Source organism: Corylus avellana, chromosome 9 (assembly GCF_965113065.1).
Source record: "Corylus avellana chromosome 9, dhCorAvel1.hap1.2, whole genome shotgun sequence".
Lineage (NCBI taxonomy): Eukaryota > Viridiplantae > Streptophyta > Magnoliopsida > Fagales > Betulaceae > Corylus > Corylus avellana.
Window position 1 is genome coordinate 12215806 of NC_142498.1, and position 24441 is coordinate 12240246.

General features: G+C 37.2%; 1 protein-coding gene across 1 annotated transcript in view; it reads right to left on the minus strand.

Annotated features, from left to right (window-relative positions):
* The window catches only part of LOC132189176 (ephrin type-B receptor), a 28092-nt gene extending 7266 nt beyond the window's left edge, over positions 1-20826 (minus strand). Inside the window, exons 1-10 of the mRNA XM_059603768.2 lie at positions 19797-20826; positions 12129-12244; positions 6726-6934; positions 4483-4602; positions 3949-4077; positions 3732-3857; positions 1213-1268; positions 1027-1126; positions 826-943; positions 386-595 (exon numbers count right to left, since the gene is read on the minus strand). Of these exons, the coding sequence (XP_059459751.2) occupies positions 386-595; positions 826-943; positions 1027-1126; positions 1213-1268; positions 3732-3857; positions 3949-4077; positions 4483-4602; positions 6726-6934; positions 12129-12244; positions 19797-20620 (2008 nt within the window). The 5' untranslated portion in view covers positions 20621-20826. The remainder of the gene's footprint in view (positions 1-385; positions 596-825; positions 944-1026; positions 1127-1212; positions 1269-3731; positions 3858-3948; positions 4078-4482; positions 4603-6725; positions 6935-12128; positions 12245-19796) is intronic.
* Positions 20827-24441: the final 3615 nt, after the last annotated feature.

Sequence of the window (24441 nt, forward strand, 5' to 3'; positions counted from 1 at the left end):
AAAAAATTAAAGAATGTTAAAAGGATGGAAGAATGAAAAAAAAAAAAAAAACAAAGAGAAATCTAAGTAACTTATAGTGGACTTCATTATCAATATATGTATGCAACTAGACCATTAAAAAATTTGAAGAATGTGACTTCACAATTATCTCAGTGCAACATAAGGAAAAAGAAAGTATGCCCATGAATGGAACCACTCCACCTACACTCAAATTTTACATAGAATCATCACAATTTTTCACATAATACATGGTGGAGAAGACATCTTTGACATTGCAGATATATGACATAACATGTGAAATTTAATGTTACAATAGTTATTTAGCAATGTCTTCTTCCATTTAATAGCATAATAGTGTCATGACTTGGCCGCAATATGAGCTTACCTATAATACCACCACCTGCAGTTGAACCGGCAAAGCTGTCATCGCCACTTCCACTACCAAGTTCACAAGGCAAATCTGCATTCCCATATGAGATACCACCCTCGACACAATCACCATAGTAGCATCCAGGCCCACCCTTGCCACCATGCCCACCACCACTACCAATACCATTACTCAGAGCATGTCCTCTGCCAACACCACCTGTGCAGCCTGAACAAACACAATTATGAATTCCACCCAAGTAAGACTTCTTTGGAGTCAAAATATGATTTGTTTTATTTTGTTCCAGAAACAGACCATTCAAACTGCAATGTGATTATGTGAGTTTTTTCAGTTGGGAGGGGAGAGAGAGAGAGAGAGAGAAAGAGAGAGACGTGGAGGAAGCATAACTACTCAATTACTTGGTCATAATAAAATCACAGGTGAAGGGGAAACAATACCCATCCCAGATGCACTTATGGTCCCAGTAGAATGTACAGCTATATTTCTTGCTCTATGGAAATGAACAACAGTCCCTTTTATAAGGCCTTTAACAGATAAATCTTCAACTCGGCAGATCTGAAAAAGCAAATTGATAAAGCTGCTAAATAGATCCAGATGAGTAATTTCAAATTCTATTACCGCACCAACTGAACAAACACCTGAAGAGTGAAGGACAGTGACGAGTTCACATTACAATCTTCAGGTGGTTGAAGTAGTTCAATAGGACACTCTTGGTTTTCACAATGGAGCTTTGGTGTCCTACCATACAATAAAATAGAATACTTCAATTGTACTAAAAGAGAGCATTAGAAAGCAAGTGATAATACAACTAGATCAGAACTTACACAGCATCAGTTGTTGCATTCTCTAAGGGACCACGCAAAACAGAACCAGGTCCAACCTTCAAGCAGAAAAGAGATCTTCATTGATAATCATATACATTTTTAAAATATAAAAAAAAATAATAAAAAAAAAAAAAAAAAAAAATCGTAAACTGCGTAGCAGGTGCAAGCCATTACTACAACTCTCATGGATCTGAAAATAATTATCATCAATTAGCCACTAATTGAATTTTTTCTATACCCAATTGCTAACGATGAACCAGTCACAACGGGATGGATAAGAGCATCATAGCATTTGTTAAAATAGTTATTAAATTATTAAATTTATCATTTCTTATCAACTTAAGTTTTTGGGACAATCAGTGATTTATCATGGTATCAAACAAAAGTCTCGAGTTTGAATCCCAACTCCATATTATACCTCTAAGTGAAATAGTTCACGTGTTGAGTCTCACTTATTGAGGGGATTTTGGGCCCACATAAAGGAGTGTTAAAATATTAATTAAATTTATCATTTCTTATCAAATTAAACATTTTAGGGCAGTCGGCAATTTAACAGTATTATTAGGTTGCTAAAGCAAGATTGTATAAATAGAAAAGGACAGCAAAGTTGGGCTTAATAGTACTAGAAAAGTCTATAATGAACCATCCAATTGTGCCCTCAAAGGCATTTGATTACTGCAAACACCCTGACAAGTTCGTGATTTGACAAATTAAGATCACACAATTAGCTGTAGATGGGCTGTAAGAGGTTGCCCAAATCAAAGACTAAACCCTAGATCAAGTAAGAAAGTAGGGGAATGAATAGATGATAGATAGGTGCTAAAAAATCATTTAAGCGCATCAAAAAGAATGCGATTACAAAAAGAAAAGTAAGGGTAAATGAAATGAGAAGAAAAAGGATCTGGGAGTACTAGTGGAATGCGCCAAAAAGAATGTCCAATCGGACACAAGGCTAATCCTACCTCATAAAAGCATGCTGAGAACTAGTGAGAGCCAAAGCAAAATCCAACAAGCCTGATAATTAACCAATGAGTGCATAAAAAAAATAAATAAGTGACCGATGACATCCTACAGTGATTTCTTTGTAAGTGGCAATCTCATACAAAACATGAAAAATGGTTTCGTAGTAGCATATTCTTCATAATTAAACAAGAAAATTCTTAATTCAGGTTAAAAGGATAAGAATAAAAATATGGACAACACAACAATCTGTACTAATTTAATATAATCTCCAAATTATGAAGGCATTTGCATGGAAGTGTTAAGTCACACTCTGAATGAATAGATGGTAAATAGTAGTATAAACATATATATTAAGTACCAAATTGGATGTTTATCAAGTGGAACTAGATTTATAAGTGATTTCATGAGACTGCAATTGTATCTTTGAGTACTCCTTTTAGGGTATAACACAAACGCGACTAACATTTCCCAAGATTGTGGCAAATGGTATTAGGGTCCACTTAGTAATCGCGCATGGCATTAGACCGCTACAACACAATGCAGACCCTAACAATACCCAAAATTTCGGCATGGGGAGATTTTGATACTCCGGATTATGAAAGTGTTGTGTTAAATCTAAAATTGTAAAGGTGTTGCATGGGTAGGTGCTAAGTTCCACATTGGTTATATATTATATGTGGAACTGACTGTATAAATGATTTCAAGAAACTCCAACATAAATGTGATTGGTCCTTTTGAAGTATAAATGTAGTTAGTGCTTCCTTGACTAGTAAAAAATAGCATCCAAACCAACCTAATAAAACCATGCTTGAGGAGCCCCTCAGCTCCTTTTACCCAAACATAAAACAGACTCCCCCTTCTGCAACCGAGAGCTCAAAGGCTTACATAGAACCAACTCAAGAAGGCGTAAGCACGCACCTACGCGCGCCGACGAGAGAGAGAGAGAGAGAAAGAGAGTCATAAGAACCTTTCAAATCATAATGTGGGTTATTTAGGAAAAAAAGGTTTGATGCTTGACCAATATGAGCACTAAAAAGGAATATGCATCAACTGCACAAGCTAGATTATATATCTAATTTCATGGTGCCCCAACTTCTAATTTTGATAAATAAACAAAAATATAAAGTTTGAATTATTTTACGGTCAAATGGTTAGAGAGAGAGAGATAGTCATAAGAACCTTTTCACACAAAATCATAATGTGGGTTATTTAGGAAAAAAGGTTTGACGCTTGACCAATATGAGCGCTAAAAAGGAATATGCATTAACTGCACCATCTAGATTATATATCTAATTTTGTGGTGCCTCAACTTCTAACTGTGATAAATAAACAGAAATATAAAGTTTGAATTATTTTACGGTCAACTGGTTAAGAGTTATGCCAAAACAATATTTATTGAGATTCACACAATGAAAATCTCAAATTCTGAACAATATGGTACAACTAGATTTCTTAACTTTGCAAGCTTCTAGTAAATAGTTTACTGGTCGATTAACAAAAAAGGTTGTAATAGTCATCTGAAACAACATAACATTTATAATGGAACAGAAGCCTACATGGATACTGTAAAACAGTGATAGCACCAGGCGTTGTGCTTCAATCCAATTCCCTGGTCCGGATAAATTCAGCAGACCTTGTCCATGAACACCCAGATTTGCATTAGAATGTATGACAGACGACTCCTGTTATAGAAAAAGCAGAAACATCATCTATAAATGCACGATAAGCAATATACTTGAGAAAAATGCCAAATAATCGGACAGTGACACACACCTTGAGAACAATTAAATTACTAGCCTCAAGCAAGGATGTGGCAAGCATTGCATCATCACCACCATCTATCAGCAATGTGGAATTCCACATCAAGAATATTTTTACAGACATGCGCAGAGCCCCATACACCTAGGGTTAAACAAACCAAGCTATCATTATCCATATAACAAAGTTAATCATTACACCTCCAATTGCATCAAACAAGGTAGGAACGCATAGAAAGGCCTGTATGTGGAACAACCAGAGCGGTGAAACTAAGCAGATATATGATACTAAAGATTCACCCAGCCATGTCTCTTACTTATAGGTCATTATCAAGAAAAGGAATAATCTTATAAAGTCAGCAAACAGCATATGAAAATTTGTCAGGAAAATGACAAGAATGCAAGCAATGCACACATGCAGACACATACACATGAAGAGAGAGAGAGAGAGAGAAGCAGACTTCTTTAGACCAGCTGAACAAGTACATCAAGATGCACAAGAGCTTCAAGCTCAGTATGCATAAAAAGAATTTACTAAATTGTCGCTTACCTTCATCACAGAGTAACTCATCAACAGTTCTTCTGCCAATAACTCAAACTCTGAAGAAGCATAATGTGCAAGCCCAAAACTCAACACTCCACCACATAACAGACTTATCTGTCCTTGTACCTGAGACAAGGCATCAGCAGGAGATCACTAAATTAAATTCCCATAAGCATCATAATTGCATTTCCCAGAAGGATAAAAGGTCAACCAAACTTTAATTTCCTTAAAACAAATAGCTGAGAACTTAATTAAGAGCTCTTGTACATAGATATTTACAGTTAATGAAAACTTTATTCCTATTCAAAAAATTCTCAAAGGCTCCATATAATGTGACCAAAAGTTAATTTTAGTTTTACCAATAAAATCTAAACATGCATCTTAATATATCCATGCTCACACCAAAAGACTGATTGAGATTGGCCCAATAAAACGTGGTTTAAAGAGTTCAAAAATTGAATATACAGAAATCATAAGATAAAGTATAAAAAGCTTACATACACTACGTTCTAAATCTACAATAATATACAATCATGCCTAAATAAGGAAGAAGCTTTATTAACATCTGACGTGTGCAACATATTAACAAATGCACTACATGTATCAAGTAAACCTACACAACATATAAATAGTAGTACACACGCTAATAACATAATGGTCTCCACTCGAGATATATTAGATATGAAGTGGGGGATGGATCTAAGATTCGTTTCTGGCATGATGCTTGGTGTGGGGATAAGTCATTGATGGAAGCTTTTGCAAAGTTATTTAGGATTGCCCATTGTAAGGAAGCGTGGGCTGTGGACAACATGATGCCTTCCAGTGGCGTTATTCAGTGGAATATGTCTTTTGTCAGATTGGTACAAGATTGGGAGGTACATTTGGTGCTTGCATTTTTTATGTGTTATATTCAATTAGATGCAGACCAGATAGTGAGGATTGTATTCGGTGGACTCATTTAAAGAGGAAAAAATTTGAGGTGAGGTCATTTTTTCATTAGTTGTATACTTCGGGGGGGTTCTTCTTTTCCTTTGAGGAGTGTTTGAAAAGTTAAATTCCCTTTGAGAGTACTTATCAAAAAAAAAAAAAAAAATCCCTTTGAAAGTATTTTTTTGGTATGGATAGCAGCTCATGGTAAGATTTTGACATTAGATAATCTGAGAAGAGAAGAGTCATAGTAGTGGAATGAGAAGAGAAGAGTCATAGTAGTGGAATGGTTTTGCACGTGTAAGAAGAGTGGGAAATCGATTGATCATTCTTTACTCCATTGCAAAGTGGCAAGAGAATTATGGAGTGTGATCTTTGCCATATTTGGAGTCCATTGGGTGATGCCTGCAAGGGTGGTACAGGTGTTAGATTGTTGGCAAGGTCAGGCGAGTAGACGCTTAGTCCTAAATCTGTGAAGAATAGCCCCGTTGTGCTCAATGTGGAGTATATGGAGAGAACAGAACGCTAGATGTTTTGAAGATTGTAAGAAGACAAAGGAAGAGCTCAAGAACAACCTGGTCAAATCGCTTTTTAGTAGGACTGTGGTGTATAATATCTCTCAATTTTCTAATGGACTTTTGTTCTTTTAGCATACAAGGGGGATTTTCTTTGTATACATTATATGTACTAGCGTTGCGCCCCTATGCACTCTTCAATAAAATGAATTATTTATAAAAAAAATAAAAAATTGATAAGTAAAAAGTACTAAAGTTTTAACATAATGGTCCACTATTGGATTAGTATTTCTGGTTTGTATCCTAAATCTCTCGCCTCTAAAACATATTTGTTCCATTTAGATCCAAAAATAAAATAATCCCTCTAAATGCTGTCATTTACAGTTGTGAGACACATTAAAATTAAAAAATTAATTTTTTCTTTTTTTTAAAAAAAAAAAAAAACCCTTCTAAAATGAAAAAATAAAGCAAAATAATAGAGGGAAGGGTCAACTTCTTATTTTTAAAAATTATATCAAATATAAATTAAATTTGTTATATTTACCTCTAATTATTTATAGTAATTATAATATAATATCCATTACCCAAAGTAGTTCCGAATGATTTTATTTCATTTATGTATATTTAAAACTGCCCCTTCTGAATTTACACAATATCTAACTTAGACAGAGAAGGGAGGTTACACAAAATGTCTTTTATCTCCAAAAATGAAATGTACAGATACAGGTTGTCCAGAAAGTAAGATCAAAACACATATAGGGAACAAGAGCTCTGCCAGTAGAAATTACAAATCTGAATTTCACAAACCTGGACACGACTCCAGAGCAATGGAACAGTAGCCCTGGCATTATTTTGAACATAAACATTTGTCCAAAGAGGCTGATTAGGAAACTCCAAAAGAAGTGTCTCCGTATTTGTTGATATGTTATGATTGCTAACAATAAGGCTCCGGGGAACAGCATCATACAAAGTCCCAGCAGCACCGGCATTCTCGGGACAGCCAACACTACTCCCACCTGCAATTACAATTAAGGTTGCAGTTACTACTAAGTTTCCACAGAGGAATGCCAATATTTGATTCAAATGAAGTGGAGAAGATGCTCACCCTCCAACCCTTGTTTATAAGTGGAGAAGATGCCATTTGGTTCAATTAGTTAAAACCAATCCCCCTTCCACCCCAACACCCCCCCCCCCCCCCCCAAAAAAAAAAAAAAAGAACAGACGTATAGAAAGAAATTGAAGCTTTAAGATGGAATAGCATTTAAAACAGTAAGGTTTTATTCTATAACTCACTGAAAATATTAAAAAATGTTTATAACCCCTGCAGACCTTGGTGAGCTTTTCCAGTTGGGTCCTATTCTTATTGGCTTTCATCTTACCCTGGCAGCAAAGCCCCAGTTAACGATTTTGAATCTGGTTGCTCAAGGAAAGTCCCTTTCTGTCTCGAGGAATCTTGTAGTTCCTCTAGTTCAGAGTGGGTGTTTGTTGCTCAAGGGGGCATGCGGGTTCCAGTTAATCAGCCCTGCATGGATGTGGATTTGTTTACCACGGAGGAAACCACTCCTTTGAGTTCCTGTCTGGCAGTAGCCATTCCAAACAGTACAGGGTCCATGCCTTTAGATTGGGTTTCGCATTAGTGATGGAATTTCACCATTTCAGGGGGCTATTATGTAAGGATTTTGAAGAGGAACTTTTGGCATTATTAGCAGCTATTGAAGCAAGCCGCCCTAATCAAGTGCTGACCTCGTGCTTAAAAGCGGGTGTTAAGGTAGTAGAGAATTGATAAGGCCGTCTTGCCACATTAATTATGATGCAAACAGCAGTAGTGTGAGCCGTGGTAGAGTTATGGGGAGGGTTGTCGGTGGTTATTATGAAGCCCAAGCTACTTTCATGGAATGTAAAAGTGTTAAATGAGGGTGACAAGTGCTTGAGAGTTGAAAATTTGCTTAGACAGTGGAAGGTGGACATTATTTGTTTGCACGAATCTAAATTGGAACTCATTTCCAGTAGTGCTGTGCGTAGCTTGTGGACCTCCCCCTTGAGGTGGGAGTTTTACATGGTCTAACAATCGGGAAACCCCTTTTTGGTCTTGAATCGATAGGTTTCTGATCTCTGGAAGCCAAGTTTCCTGGGCTATCAAAAAAAGGTTGCATAGGTTATGTTCAAACCACTTCCTCATTCTTCTTCACTGTGGTGGTATTGAGGGGGAAATGTGGCTTAAGGCACATGTTTTGTTGACAGAGTGAGGTAGTGGTGGTCATCTTACCGGTTTCAAGGCCCTCCCTTACTTTATTTTGGCTCGTAAACTTAACGCCATGAAATATGATTTAAGAACCTGGAATGAGAAGGTGTTTGGTACCATGGTACATTAGGAAAAAAAATATATATCTATTTTCAGGAGCTGCATGTTCTTGATGGTTCAGAGGAAGAGAGGGTCTTAGATGTTGAGGAGAAACTGATGAAGGCCAATGTCATTAGGAAATTGGAGAAAGTTACATTAATGGAGGAGATAAGTTGGAGGCAAAAGTATAGGTTCTTTGGTTAAAAGAAGGTGACAAATGCACAAAGTTTTTCCATCAGGTAGCCAATTCGAATAGGAGTAGAGGAATTCTACACTTCTCAAAACTTTTCTCCAAAATTTCCTTCCCAAATAATGTGTCACAATCTCATGAGATGGTGACATATTTTCCAAAATGATAGATTATATAGGATTGTGACATATCATTTGGGAAGCAAATTTTGGAGAAGTTTTGGGAAGTGTAGTATTTCTCATAGGAGTAACAACTCTATTGACTCATTGTCAGTCAATGGCTCAGTATCTTCTGATCAACCGGCAATCAAGGATCACATTGTGCATTTCTACAACAGTCTTTTCTCAATACGGTTTAGTTGGCGCCCCAAGCTGGATGGCCTCAATTTTGATTCCATTGATGTGGAGGAGGCTTCCTGGTTAGAGAGACCGTTCGACGAGAGTGAGGTCCTTGATGTGGTGGAAGGTATGAACAGTGAAAAGGCATCAGGCCCTGACAGTTTCTCTATAGCGTTCTTCCAAGTTTGTTGGGAGATGATCAAGGTAGATATTATAGGGGTGTTCCATGGTTTTCATGCTAGTAGCAAGTTTGACAAAAGTCTAAATGCCACCTTTACTCTCAATCCAAAGAAAACTAAGGCCATTGATATAAAGGACTTTGCCCTATCAGTCTTGTGAGTGTTGTTTACAAGATTATTGCTAAAGCCCTTGTCAATAGGTTGAATAGGGTCTGGGAAGGTTATTTCGAAGCTCAAGAACGCTTTTGTCAGAGGTAGGCAAATCATTGAATGTGCTCATTGCTAATGAATGTATGGATAGTAGGATCAGATCTTGTGAGCTAGGAGTGCTCTGTAAGCTAGATATTGAGAAGGCCTATGATCATGTCAATTGGGACTTCTTACTTTACTTGTTGAGGAAGTGCGGTTTTGGAGAGAAATGATGTTCTTGGATAACGCATTGTATTTCTTTGGCACGCTTCTCCGTTTTAGTGAATGGCACTCCAACTAATTTCTTTTGTAGTTCTTGTGGTCCAAGCCAAAGATATCCTTTGTCGCCTTTTCTATTTATTATTGTTTTCTGCAACTGTTGAATGGGGTCTTCTCTCAGACTTTTCTATGGAATCTGAGGTTAACATCTCACACCTTGTTTGCGGATGACACTCTTTTCTGTGGGGCCAAACCTGACAAATTTCGCTATCTACGTGCTTTATTCTTATGCTTCGAAACTATCTCCAAATTAAAGATTAATCTAGCTCAATCAGAATTGGTTCTAGTGGGTAATGTTGAGAATGTGGATGGGTTTACAGACATTCTGGGCTATGAGGTTTCTTCTTTGCCTATGAAGTACCTTGGTCTCCCTTTGGGGGCCTCCTTTATGGCCAAGTCTATTTGGGATAGTGTTATTGAAAAGATAGACCAGCGGCTCACTAGTTGAAAATGGATGTACTTGTTTTAGGGGGGTAGGATTACCCTTATCAACAACACCCTTTCCAATTTGCTTATGTATTTTATGCCCCTTTTCCCTCTCACTGTGTATTACAAAACACCCTTTCCAATTTGCTTACGTATTTTATGTCCCTTTTCCCTCTTACTGTGGATATTACAAACTGTATAAAGAAGCTTCAACAATATTTCTTGAGCAAAGAGTTCAAATTTCACTTAGTAAGTTGGTCCAATGTTTACTCCCTGCGGGGGATTGGGGGGTGCTTAACCTATAGATGTTCAACCGTGCTCTCTTAGGAAAATGGTTATGGCACTATGCCCATTAAAGAGAAGCATGGTGGAGAGTTGTAGTGGACGCTAAATTTGGTAGTGCGAGGGGTGGGTGGTGTTCTACTGTGCCTATTGAGGCGTATTGGGAGGGGTTATGGAAGAATAATTTTTTTGATAAGTAATAAGAAGTTTTATTGAAAAGCGTAAAGGCGCCCCGGAGTACACTGGGAGTATACAACAGGATCACTTAACTAGAAAGGGAAAATCGAGTAAGAAAATCATTATAACTAATCGACACCGGAAAGACATGCGCAATGGTCCAAAAATACAAAGTATGAAAGCAAGAAGCTAAGATGTCTTCCAATGTCCCCTCCAAATCCTCAAAGCATCTATTGTTTCTTTCCCTCCATAAACACCAAAAGAAACAAGTAGGCACCATCTTCCAAACCGCTGCACTCCCCCTCCTCCCCGAAGACCACCAACAGGCGAGTAAATTCGAAACCCGTCTTGGCATCACCCAAGACAATCCAAACCGACCAAAGAAAGCACACCACAAAGCATAAGCCACCTCACAATGCAAGAGAAGATGATCTACCGTCTCCTCATTCCTCTTATATAAATAACACCTATTCGTCACAATCACTTGTCGCTTCCTGAGGTTATCTAAGGTCAGGATTTTGCCCAAAGCCGCCGTCCACACAAAGAAGCTCGCCCTTGGAGCAGCTTGAGTTCGCCACACACTCTTCCAAGGGAATTCCCTCCCTTCAGGACGCGCCAAGGAAGCGTAAAGGAACTTGACCTTGAAACGCCCTTTTTTGGAAGATTGCAACCGCAATCTATCTTCACACCCTCGATTCACTTGAGCAAATTGTAACGCCTGAAAGAAAGAGGCCAATACATTTTTGCACACTAGATTTGATGTGGTTTTCTAGGCACACTAGATTTGATGTGGGAGTTGGCTCCAAAGTTAGATTTTGGCACAACTTGTGGTGTGGGGATAAGGCCTTGAAGGAAGCCGTTCAAGTTTTATATAGTATTGCTTGCACGAAGAATGCCTCTACAATAGCCAACCTGGAGCTTTATGGTGGTTTCAATTAGTGAAATGTTAGCTTTGCTAGAGCGACTCATGGCTGGGAGGTGTATTTCTTCGCCTTAGTCTTCAACTTGTTGCATTCAGCTAGCAGGGAGATAGGAAGTGAAGGGAAAGTGAAGACAAGCCTCCAATCAATCACAAATTGCCATTCAAGAAAACGAGTACACTACCCATTATCAATCAACACCCAAAATCCATTATAAGTTTCCTCTTCATGTGTACCATGCACAACTCCTGGACAGCACCTATGCTGTTTAGTTTTTCTTTCCTTGCATAGATTATACCCTCCTTAAAAAAAAAATATATATATATATATATATAGGAAACATCATCTAGAGCTTAAAAGTTTTCCAGCCCACCTATATTGACCATTCAAAACAATATTCCCTAAAATTAAGTGCTGTCCTCCCATCATAACCAATACAACTCGTGTTGCCCTATTGTTATAGAAGTATGTCAGATTATATCAAATGACATTTTTTGGGATGAATACAAATGACACTTGTCGGTTCCTCATGACATAAAGTACAGACATATACTTCATTACATTAATAAAGAAAATTTAGGCACTCTGGATGACATGATTTTATAAAACTCGCTTGTGTTCCCAGTCTCATTATATGCCTATAGTATCCCTACGTCTGAACTACATTACCATAATAATCGTTGTGTATTCATGTCATGCATGCGAATGGGCTTCCCACATTCCCTTCCATTGATATAATAATATAACTTTATCTAGAACCAAGGCAGACCCCTAAGAGAATATAACATATTGATAATAAAAAAGCATTTTCCAGTTAATAAGTTGCTCCTAGAACGTTTTAGAAATATAAAGGGACATAAGCATGGCAAAAGAACAAAACGAGTCTCACCATGCACAAAAATTTTTGGGTCATCATGCCTGCTGAAAACATCAACTGAAACTCTACCACCACCACCACCACCATAACCATTACCTCCACAAGCACTTATCCTGCCACTGCCAGTCCTGCTCTTAAGAAAAACACTTTAGTTAATTTTACAGATGCAACTTGACCCTGGTGCAAGTACAATCACACCCACATCTACATAGAACCAAGGGATGAGAATTATGTGGAATAATATGGAGTTGAATGTATCTCCTGCTAAAAATATAAATATAAATCTATCTTAAATGTGTCCAGCATTCACACACGTGGTAAAATTACACTAACCTCCCCTGAGATTTTGGGCAATTAGACTTTTTTCTCTCCTTGTTTTGAATTAGACATTAACCTTCTTTGAAATGAAAAATATCATACACTGCTCACCTTTAAGACACTAATATATATTAAATAATCCAACATGATCTTTTACCGATACAAAAACAAAAGTTAAAGAGTTTGGTTAAAATGCTTAAATTACTAATTTTACTTTTAAAAGTTCAGCAACCACTGAATTTACACTCATTAAGCATTGTATTAACTATTGGGCCATAAATTATTTAAGAGAACTTGATTTCGACCAATTTAACTATTCTTCATAAATTCAATTGCTCCTCATTTAGTTTTTTTTTTTTTTTTTTTGGGGTCGAAATTAAACAAAAACTTTCCAAAGCATTTTGCTTCCTGTTAGGGAGAAAATAATTTAAAAACTAAGGTACAATAATTGGAAAACGAGAAACCAAAAATCCAACAAAAGAGTTTTTTTTTTCTTTTGGGAAAAAGCCTTTTTTTTCAGTAAATGAGTAAAACAATTTGAAAACTTGGTTTTGATTTAAACATAATATTTCTAATTTAAGGGAGGTTGGTATCTAACTCAAAACAATGACAATACACAATGTAATTTCACAAACCCGAAAGTGCAATGTAATTTTTCACACACACATATCACCAAAGTTGAGGTATCAGAGTTCAATCTATCTTTCCTCAACACAAACATCAGTCTAATGATTTCAAGAAACCTAAACACGTCCACCTCCCACAGCAAAGCTACAAGGAAAACGCATATCCAAGTAACAAAAAATCCAAAACTACAGCTCCCATTCACAGGACTCCAGTTCAGAATTAGCAAACCCTTATTTTACATTAACTCAGGTTTGGGAGTCGGGTGCATTTATGCATCCAACTATTGGGTTCATCTGTTTCAGGGTTTGGTAGTCAGGTTTGGTGTCAGGAGTGGTTTTGCATCCAGCTATTATGTTCATCTGTTTTCTCTAAAATTTGCACAATTTGGAAGTTGCACTGAGCAGTACAACAAGGTGCAGTGATTGGTATGGTCATAACAAGTAAACTCTTGGGTACATATACATAAGTATATAAATTTATTAAGGAAACATATTCCAAAAATATTTGGAAGGTGAAATAGTGCATTATGAAAAAGCGAAGGGTTTGGGAAGCGGAAGAAGATCAAGATAAATGGATAGTTCTTTCTTTTTTTTCTAGTAAGAAACAACTAAGCTGTTGCATGGTAAAAACTCAGAGAGATTGGTAGGTACAGACTATTCTAAATTAGGTTACCAAGGCAAGTAAGAGAGTGATCACATTGATGATTAAACATGGAGGAGGAAAACCAATGCTTTGATATTTATATATATTATAAGAGTAGGACTTATTCTTTTAAGAACTATTTTGTTCTTTCCAAATAACTTTTTGCTAACGTAAAAGTCTCATATTGTGCATTCCTGTATCAAGGATATTGACATGAATATTTAATAAAACTGATTTACTTATCACAAAAAAAAAAGGATATTGACATGAATGCAGGGCACAAGTATCATAACACTAACATGAGTCCCTTAATAAATAGCTCTGTTGAAAATTTCTTTCAAAGAAATTTCCACATTTTTATTTCCTTTATTTTTGAAGTTTTTTTTTCTTTAAGCCCACCATGTTAAATTGATTGGAAAGAAAAATAGGGATTAACTTAAGTTTCAGATCATGATTATGATGATTATTAAATCACTAGTTATCCCAAAAATTTAAACTCATAGGAAATAGTGAAGTTAATTATTTAATTAATACAACACATAGAATACTTTAGTTGAAATTGAAAATAAAACCATGGAGTCAGAATTTCAAACTCAAGATCTCTACGCTTATACTATATCAAATCACCAATCATCTTATAAGTTAAAATTAATATGAAATGATGTAATTAATCATTTAATTAATGTTCTAATAACAACAACAACAAAAAATAATAACAATAACAATAATAATAAATATCACTCATCCCAAAAGCCTACACCGATAGGAAATGATAAATTTAATCACTTATCAATTTTTTTTTTACTACTCGCATATTCATTAAGAAGCACAAAGGCGCAACCAAGTACATAGGAAATAATAGAGGTACCTATCAAAAACAAAAACAAAAAGTACATGGGAAATAATAACAACAACAATAATAATAAATATCACCCATCTCAAAAGCCTACATTGATAAGAAATGACAAATTTAATCACTTAACAATTTTTTTTTATAGGTAATCGCATATTCATTAAAAATCACAAAGGCGTAACCAAGTACACAGGAAATATACTAGAGAAATACCTAACTAGAAGCTAAAATAAAGGATCTAAAAAAAAAAATGAAAGCTCAAAATATTAAAACCAATGGTTGCAACCCAATGAAAAAGAGTCTTAAAGAATAAAGCCTTCAATTCCACCAATGTTCTTTTGCGATCTTCAAAGCTGCGATTATTTCTTTTTGCTTTTTTGATAAGTAATGAAAGCTTTATTGAAAAAACGTAAGGCGCCCCTAAGTACATAGACCGTATACACATGGAGCTCCCACAAGTCCAAAACCCAAGCAACAACAAGAACACCCTCAACCCAACCAACCCATCAAGCCCACCACCCAAAACCCACGAGACAACAGAGCCCAAAACCCTCAAACGCTAAGACACGTGAGCCTTGCCTTTTCCACCCCTAGATGATTCTCCCTTCGCATCATAGTTAATGGAGCATTCTTAACCTTCCAGGGGTATCCTCTATTAAGTCTTTGATCCCCTCATCCCCAAACAAAGCCCAATCTAACATAGTGGCAAGGGGAAAATCAACAAAGGGCATGAAAGCTCTCTATCCTCCTCATCCCAAAAATCTCCATCCTCCCCATCACTAACCACCAACTCCGAAGTCGAACCATACTCATACTTTGGGGTATAGCTCCGATTATTTCTTTCCCCCCAAAGACACCACATAAGACACGACGAAATCATTTCCAAAGTGCATCAAGCTAAAATATACCACTTAGTGCTCTCTAGTAAGTGAAGAGATCTACCACCCAACTAGGCATAACCCAAGCCAACCATACATTGCTGAAGATAGAATTCCAAACAACACTAGCAATTTCACAATGGAGTAGAAGATGATCCACCGACTCCCCATTCTTCTTGCACATGCAACACCACCTAACTGCAATGACATATCGTTTCCTTAGATTATCCATAGTAAGAATCTTCCCTAATGCGTTCGACCAAGCAAAAACGCCACTCTTAAGGGAACCTTATTCCGCAAAATACTCCTCCAAGGGAAAGGAATACTATTATGGGGACCAAGAACATTGTAGTACGATCTAACATCAAAGAACTCTCTCTTGGAAGGAACCCAACAAAGCTTATCTTCACCACCCTATCTCACTTTGAAGGAATACAACAAGGTGAAGAACGAGGTATAGAGATCCACCTCCCAATCGTGAGCCATGCTAAGAAAGTTAATATTCCACAAATATGAGGCACTAGAAAGCTCTAAATGGTCTGTCACTACAGCATCCTTAAAACATGCAATGCTATACATGTCTAGAAAAGTTATCTTGAGGGCTTGATCCCCACATCATACGTCATGCAAGAATCTAATTTTGGAGTCGTCACCTACCACAAATCTAGTATAGCTAGAAAACTCCTCTCAGTCCCTCCAGATATTTTTCGAAAACCCACCCCATACAACCCATGCACCTCTCATTTAAACATTACCTGCCCCATTCACTACCGTATTTTGAATCCACAACCAACCGTCATAAAGTCTCTCTCTCTCATAAGAACAAAGTCAAAGCCGCTTCCCTAAAAGAGCTCGGTTGAACACAAGCAAATTCCAAACCGCCAACCCTCCTGAGATCATAGTACACACCTCAATCCAACTAAAATTTGAAATCTTCACCACGACGCCCCATAAAAAATCTCATTGTTCAGGTAACTCTCTCATCCTTTGACAAGTACATCATCTTCCATCTAGTCCAAGGACGCTCTATCTTCTCAATAAATGTCATCCCAAATAGATTTGGCATTAAACAAGGCTCCCAAGAGAAGACCTAGGTATTTCGTAGGCAAAGAAGATACCATGTAACCCAAAATACTAACAAGACCTTCTACATTGCCAACGGGGACCAACTCTGATTTAATCAAATTAATCCTAAAACCTGAAACCCTTTTTTTTTTTTTTTTTTTTGGATAAGTAATGTTTTATAATCAAAAACGCAGAGGGGCCAACCCTACTGCACAGGGAGTATAAAAAGTGAGCGCCTAGTTAGAGGGAGAAAAAAGAATGAGAACTCAGAAAAACTAATCACTAACGGAGCTAGCCAAGCGGCTGTCCAAGTGAATAGTGTAAAGTCCTTGTGGAATCCTCAAAGCATCTTGCATTTCTTTCGCTCCATACACACCACATAAGACATAAAATAATCATCTTCCACTCAACTGCACTCCGAGAGCGCCCTCCCATCCACCAACAAGCATACAAATCCTCCACCCTACAAGGCATAACCCAATGCAACCTGAACCTACTAAAGATAGCATGCCATAGTGCACGTGCAACCTAAAACTGTTTCAAAGCATAAAAAAATTAAAAATTAAAAAAAGAAAGAAATGCAAGTTGCAAAGATGACGGGATTTGCCCCACTAAATATCAAGGTGCCGTCTGCAAACAAAATATGAGAAATATTGATAGCACCACCACTCCTAGGCCCCACCATGAATTTTGATAAAAGACCCTGATTCACTAAAGTAGAAATCTTTCTACTTAATGCCTCCATAACAATAACGAATAGAAAGGGAGACAATAGGTCTCTTTATCTCAAGCCACAAGAGCTATTAAAGAAACCCCCTGGAGTTCCATTCACTAATACAAAAAAAGCGCACCAAGAAAACACAATATGCTATCCATTTACACTACATCTCCTCAACATATGCAAGAGAAAATCCCAATTGACATGATCATAAGCCTTTTCAATATCCAACTTGCACAACACACCTAGTTCAGCAGATCTAATCCTACTATCAAGGCATTTGTTGGTGATGAGAACAGAGTCTAGAATCTACCTACCCTTGATGAAAGTGTCCGAGGCTTAGAAATGATCTTCTCCACTATCATTTTCAACCTTTAGCTAGAACTTTGGCAACAACTTTATACACTCCAGCCACTAAGCCAAAAGGTCGAAGATCCTCAATGTCTATGGCACCTGGTTTCTTCAGTATAAGAGAAATGAATGTGGCATTGAGGGTTTTTTCAAACATAACTCTAGTGTGAAAATCGTGGAAGTCATTCATGATTTCTATTTTGAGCACCTCCAAACAGTCTTAGAAGAAACCCATGGTAAAACCATCAGGATCCGGAGTCTTGTCATAGTTAACGGCTTTCACCACCTTTGGGACCTCATTTTCCTCAAAGGTCTCTCCAAACAATTAAATCATTTAATCATTTAACTATAATTCCAACAATATTAAAAATAACTATTACCTTTGTAAGACTCACCCATCCTTACAAATTCTCCACTTTGAGAAAGCAAGCATGTCAAGGAATAAAGATTAAATGCTTGCACACCTACTCACAATATTTTTTTTATTTTTTTATTTTTTTGTAAGTTACTCACAGTATATTAACATTCCAATCTTTTCCTTGCTTGTACATTAAAAGGTGGAGAAAAAATATACATCACATTACATGTAATCCATGTGATGACAAAGGACATAATGGGGAAGTGATCGAGAAGAAATGTCATTGATTTTTCATAATAGACTAATTTTGGGACATAAAAAAGGAAACTTGTACCTAAACTATGGGACAAAGTAATAAGTAAATCACTCTTGCATAAAGTTTTAAAAAAAATCGAGGTTCATTTTTCTGAACCAAAGAGTAGAAGTCAATTTAAATTATGAACACATTTCACATCAATAAAGGTACAAAATGAAAACAGAGTATGAAGGGACGATAATAAGGAAAGAAAGAAAAAGGCAAGGAACTAGGAGCAAATGTACGCTGATAAAGTTATCAGAAGGAGAAATGGGAAAAAGAAAGAGGAAACTACAAATATCATTGAGGAAATTTTTTTTTGACAAGTAATGGACACATATCATTAAATTCGTAAGGCGCTCCTAAGTACACAGAAAGTATACAAGAATGAGTGGCAAGCTAAAAGGAGCAAAACGAACAAGAAAATCACTATGACTAATCATCAAAGGAGAAACATAAGCAACAGTCCAAAGATACAAAGTTTTGAAAAATAAGAACTTAATCTTCTCCGGTGACCTCTCTTGGTCCTCAAAACTTATGTCATTCTTTTCCTTCCATAAACACCATAAAAGGCACATAGACACCATCTTTTACACAACAATAGTCCGCATACTGCCTGCAGTTCACGTACAGTTGTCTCCCAGTCCTCTTCGTAGTTGCATTCTAATTCCCCACCAACAAAGTTACAATAATAGTAGAGAGCAGTGATACATACAATCCTTTTAAAATACTTATTTTAAATGTCAGGGTTATGGCAACAATTTTCTTCCTCTAAATAATTTAAGGAAATAAAAAATAATAATCTAGGGCAGTTGGTAGGACTTTAAAACCAAAGCATCAACTTAAGTCATTCAAAATTTACATCTCAAGTCTATACTCCAGAAGTAAAATCATTTAATCCTATTACATAGATTTTCATGCCAGAACCAAAGTCCACCTATAGCGTATCAAAAGGAAATAACAAAGTACAAGAAAATAACATATTTTGTACTAGAGTAATATGACAAATAAAATATAATTTAGCAGCAAGACTCCAACACCCTTCACATAAATGCCCAAAAGCAATAGTCAACTTGGTTTGGTTGATGAGGAAACAGAAAAATGAAGGGAAAAAAAATAGTCACAGCAGTAGCTTTTCTCTTCTTTTTGGTTTTTAATCTACAAAGTGAAGCCAGGCAAAAGACACAAGCCGTTTTATTGTTCATTGAAGGTGTAACCATACAACAATATAGGGCCTTTCCAGATTCAGAACTTCTCATTTCTTCTCTTTTTTCCACTAAAAACTTTTTCAGACAAACTAAAAAGACCCAACTAACTCACAAAAAAAAAAGGACCCAACTAGTCTAAGGCGTATACTTCTACTAAGATCAGTTGAATATTATATTACTTATCCACATTCTGTGACCAACCAACAGGAAAAAAACTCACGTCTCTAAATTAACAACAGTAATAACTTATTCTTTGCCAACATTTCCTGGCCAACCAAATGACCTCAACTCAACATTTTATCATGGACCGAAATAGGACAAAAAAACTAGACTGCAAAGATAAACGTAGGGTGATAGATTTAATTACATTTTATAAGCCTTGATGTAGATGCTGCCGCCAGAGCCACCTCCACCTTTGGTCCCTCCATCACCTCCATCGGCCAAAATACTCCCCTCCACCACAACATACCCCACAATCTCCATCTTCACCCGCCCACCCCCTAATCCGCCATAATCGGCCTCCTTGCTTGTCGTCCCACCCCGGCTCCCGAAACTGCATGGCTTATGCAGCGACGACCACGAGTAGGCGTCGCCGCCCCACTCGTCCTCCGGGAGTTTAGTCTCGTCCACCAAACAACACGCGCCCCTCCCGCCATGCCCCCCACCTGCCCCGCTAATCCCCTGCGGGGTCCCGCTTGTCTCGGGCGGCGGCTGCCCCGCCAGCCCGGTCATGTTCACCACCGAACCATTGAGGAAGCTCGCGTTGTGCGCCGCGAGCTCAAAAGATCCGCTCACGATCGATGACTTGATGCCTAGACTAAAATTACCAGAAATGTTGACCGTTATTAGACATCCGGGACTTGGACAATGGAATCTCACCCCGGGTTGGATGTAAAAACTGCCCTTCCCTTCTATGTACGCGTCGCGGGTGAGGTTCACGTCGCTGACTATCTGACACGTGGTGTCCAGCGTGCCGATGCCACCGAGGTCATCGGCGCACGAAACGGAAGGCGGGAGAGGTGGCGGCGGCGGAGGAGCCGGAGGCGAGTAGTCCTGATGGAATAGATTGTATTCAAAATCACCACCGTCGGAATCGTAGTTTGTGGTGGCGAGAACGAGGATACGGTTCGTGAGGGTTACAAGGGCGAAGAGAAGAAAGAAATGCAAAAAATGAGGGCGAAATCGAGCCATTCACTGGTGGAGAAAGTCATTAGCATGGAGGGCCCGGATTCGATTCTCGAGTGAGTAGCATTTGAAAAACCCACGGAAAGATAGGCTTCTCCGTCTATATGAATTCCTGGAACACCCACTGAGAACTGAAAACCCTAGAGATGGCTCAGGCGAGAGAGAGAGAGAGAGAGAAGGAAGAAAGTCGGTGGAGGAAGAGAGAAAGAGTGAGAGTGAGAGAGAGAGAGAGAGAGAGAGAGAGAGAGCTTTATATTAATTTTGGGAGGATAAAGAAATAGTGATTAGACGAGGTCGTTTTAGAGTGAGCTTGAGGTTTGCGTGGCGTTTCATTTTCAGGACAGATTATTCGCTGCCACGGGATGAGGCGTCTGTGGTAGCGTGGTTCAATTATTCAATCATTTTTTTTTCTTTTTTATTGAAACTCAAAAAGTTGCCATAAAGAACGTTCCCTGTTTAAAGTTAAAAACTGAATGAAGATTTTTCCTTCACGCGCGGTGGGTGCCCGTGTGGAGTGCCTGGCGCGACGTTAATCAACGAAATAGAGCAGTGCTTGATCCACCCGGAGGGAGGAACTCCACCGTGTCACCTACGGCATATTATTCGGCCAGCGATGACAGTTGATTTGCAATTTGCGTTTTTTCTACGTCGGAAGCTTCACGTAATCACGTGTGACTGGCCTGTGACCGTTTTGCGGGTGATGACGTCAGTTTCTTAAACAGAATTGTTGATGCTGACCGGTTTGGGGACACGCGCATCAAGGCAACTAAAAACAAATGACTCAAAAAAAAAAAAAAATAGTCGGAGCATCTTGCTATTTTAGCCTTTCAAAATACATTTTCTTTTTATTTTAACTACTAATTTTCAATACAAACTCTATCATATTATTCATTCAACTATTTATTTTGAGATATACTATAGTGCAATAAAATAATTATGTTTGAACATAAAAGTTCTAGGTGGTAAGAGGTTATAGGCTTATCAGTAGATGGGACCATAATAACTATAAATAAGGCCTATGATCTCTTGTCACCTAACGCTTTATGGGCCAAAAGTGATCATTTTATTGCATCATAACATTTCTCATTTATTTTTTCAAATATTATTTTTATTGAAAAGAGCAATACGGAAGAAAGAAAGAAAATAATAAATAAAAAATTACTGTTATGTGTTACAATTATACTTTATATGTTAATATGTAGCAAAATTTTTATTTTGAAACATGTATTGGAGACTAAATTTAATTGATAAAAACTAAATATAGCTATTTTCAGCTCTTTAGAGCATCTACCGGAGGTGCTCTCATAAGCTATATTGAGAGATTGCTTGGGTGAAATAGTTTGGTTCCTTGGATTTGATCATTTCCTCTCTTTTTTTTTTCTTTTTTTTTTAAGGGTTTTTCCTTTTGCTAAAAAGAAGTGGTATTTTTGTTCTGAACAAAATTGCTCCTATTTTTAAGGCAAACAGAGGCATCGTGTGGCACGTGTGCATGTGTGTATACATATGTGTATAAGCTGAATTCTTAAAAAAATTGGTTAAAATTGCAACAAGTGGTGTTACATTCGGTTGCACTTTTAAGTGAAATGTGCATTTATGTAACATTATGCTATTTAATTAGGGTTAGGTGTACTCTAAATATTGCATATGTTTGTTAGAGATTGATTCTAAGTACCTAAATGGGAGAAAATAGGATTTCACTTTGGACTTTAGTTATTTTCTGCAGTGATCGATCAACTGATGTGGACCATCGATCAATCAAGCTGACTCAGCCCTAACAATCAATTGACATAGGATCAATCGATTGATGTCAATCTATATGCAAATGAAATGTTGACACCTCAATGATTATACATGACCATGCAAGAGTATTTGAGGATCTAAATTATTCAATCTACTCATTTTCATCCTCCTTTAGTCCATAAAACCCTAGAGAGAGAGAGAGAAAAAAAAAAGAAGAAGAATAAGGATTATTGAAGTTTACCTTCAAGAAATGTAACGTCTTACTTTAATCTCATTTCCCTCATCCTATTAAGCACATTTGCATGATGTTTAGCTACCGTTTATGATTTATTTTCGTAATTTAATATGTAGGTTTTTTGTTTTGGGATTTTAGGTTGAATCTCTAAGGTTTTATATTGATTCTTAAGTAGTAGGCTATAGCTTTTGATAAGTATGTGATATTTTGTTGATTCATTATTGTTTAACCCACTGTTTTAGAACCATGTGTTTTGAAGATGTTTATGCGTAGATTTGTTATTGGATTCAATGTTTGATGAGAAAGGTTGGAACTTTGATGTGTAAACCATATATTAAGGTATAGTTTATGCTTATGATAGTATTAGAAGTTGTATTATGACTCAGATGGTGTTAAATTTGGTAAAGTTATGACTTTTTTAGACAATGGAGACTATGCCAAAACATCAAATGATCAATCCATCGATGACGATCGATCGAATGTCTCAACAAACAATTGATGCTCTAATAAAAGGTCTATTTTGTCCAATTTAGGTTTAAGAGTGTTTTTAACTTAGGTAAAGGACAAATGATAACACCTTACACAGATTTTGGACTCGGAGAGTATGGAGACATATACCAAGGAGACCTTTTACGACTATGGTGGGTAAAACTCACACGAATACTCATTATTTGAATTCTTTCATAACGGGAAACTTCACTTTAAACCCTTGAACTACCACATGTTTTGAAAAGACCCTCCAAATTTTAAAAACTCTCAATTTAAACCCATAACTTTCAATTTCAATCAATTGACTCCCCTCCCTTAGATTGAGTCGTTAACCCCAAACGAAATGGCCATCACGTGCGATGCACGTGATTTTTTAACCCAACTCCACCCGTTATAACCTATATGTTTAAACATAGACACGTGGTTGACCTATGTTACATAGACAATTTCATTGAAGAACTTGACCCACGCTAAGCTGAAGAACTCGACCCACACATACTAAGCTAAAGATCTCAACCTACACGAAGCTAACCCACTACGGGTTGTTGCTCTCAAACAGATTTGAGACACATTACCCACTACTGGTGAGGTCATGGCAATGAACAATGGAGCACTTCGAGGGTGAGCTTAGCGAGTCAGGATCGAGCTATCCGATTTGCAAATGTGGGATCAAGACAGTGATCAAAACAGCTTTCACAACTAAAAATATGGGCAATAGGTTCTATGCATGTGTAAATTATGTGGTAAAAAGTGCTTGATAATTAAATTTGAACTGAAATTTCATTTTTCTGGGTAGATGCCTAAGTCCTTTAGTGATGAGTTAAACCCTAATTTGTGTGATTGTGCAGAATAACAAAAAATAAAAAATAAAAAATAAAACAAATCGTAGTTGCAATTTCTTTTTAAATTGGTTGAACCTGAAATTTGTGTGTACGGTGATCGAATGGTGTTGATGTTGATGGAGTGGCAACATAATTTGAAGTCTGAGAGGGCACTGATTGAAACAACCATCTTGAAATGAAAAATTAAACTTGCTGAATACAATTCAAAAATGGAAGTCGATGCTGCTAATTTTGCATTGAAACTAGAAAGGTAGAAGAACAAGTATCGTTCAATGCAACTGAAGTTTTGAGTTGCAGTTGCATGTTGTTGGTGTCTTGATGTAACGCCCCCAAAATTAGCCTTACCTAACCTGGCAGGGTTATTGGCACCACAGTTAAACCAACTTGTGGTTAAATAAGAAATCGTCCCTCTAAGCATTTTCAGAGTTAATGCATAGGAAGGTGAAATAAATCTGAGAAACTATTAAATCATCAAATGGACAAGTATATTCATCGAAATTAAAGACATGGAGCCACTAGCA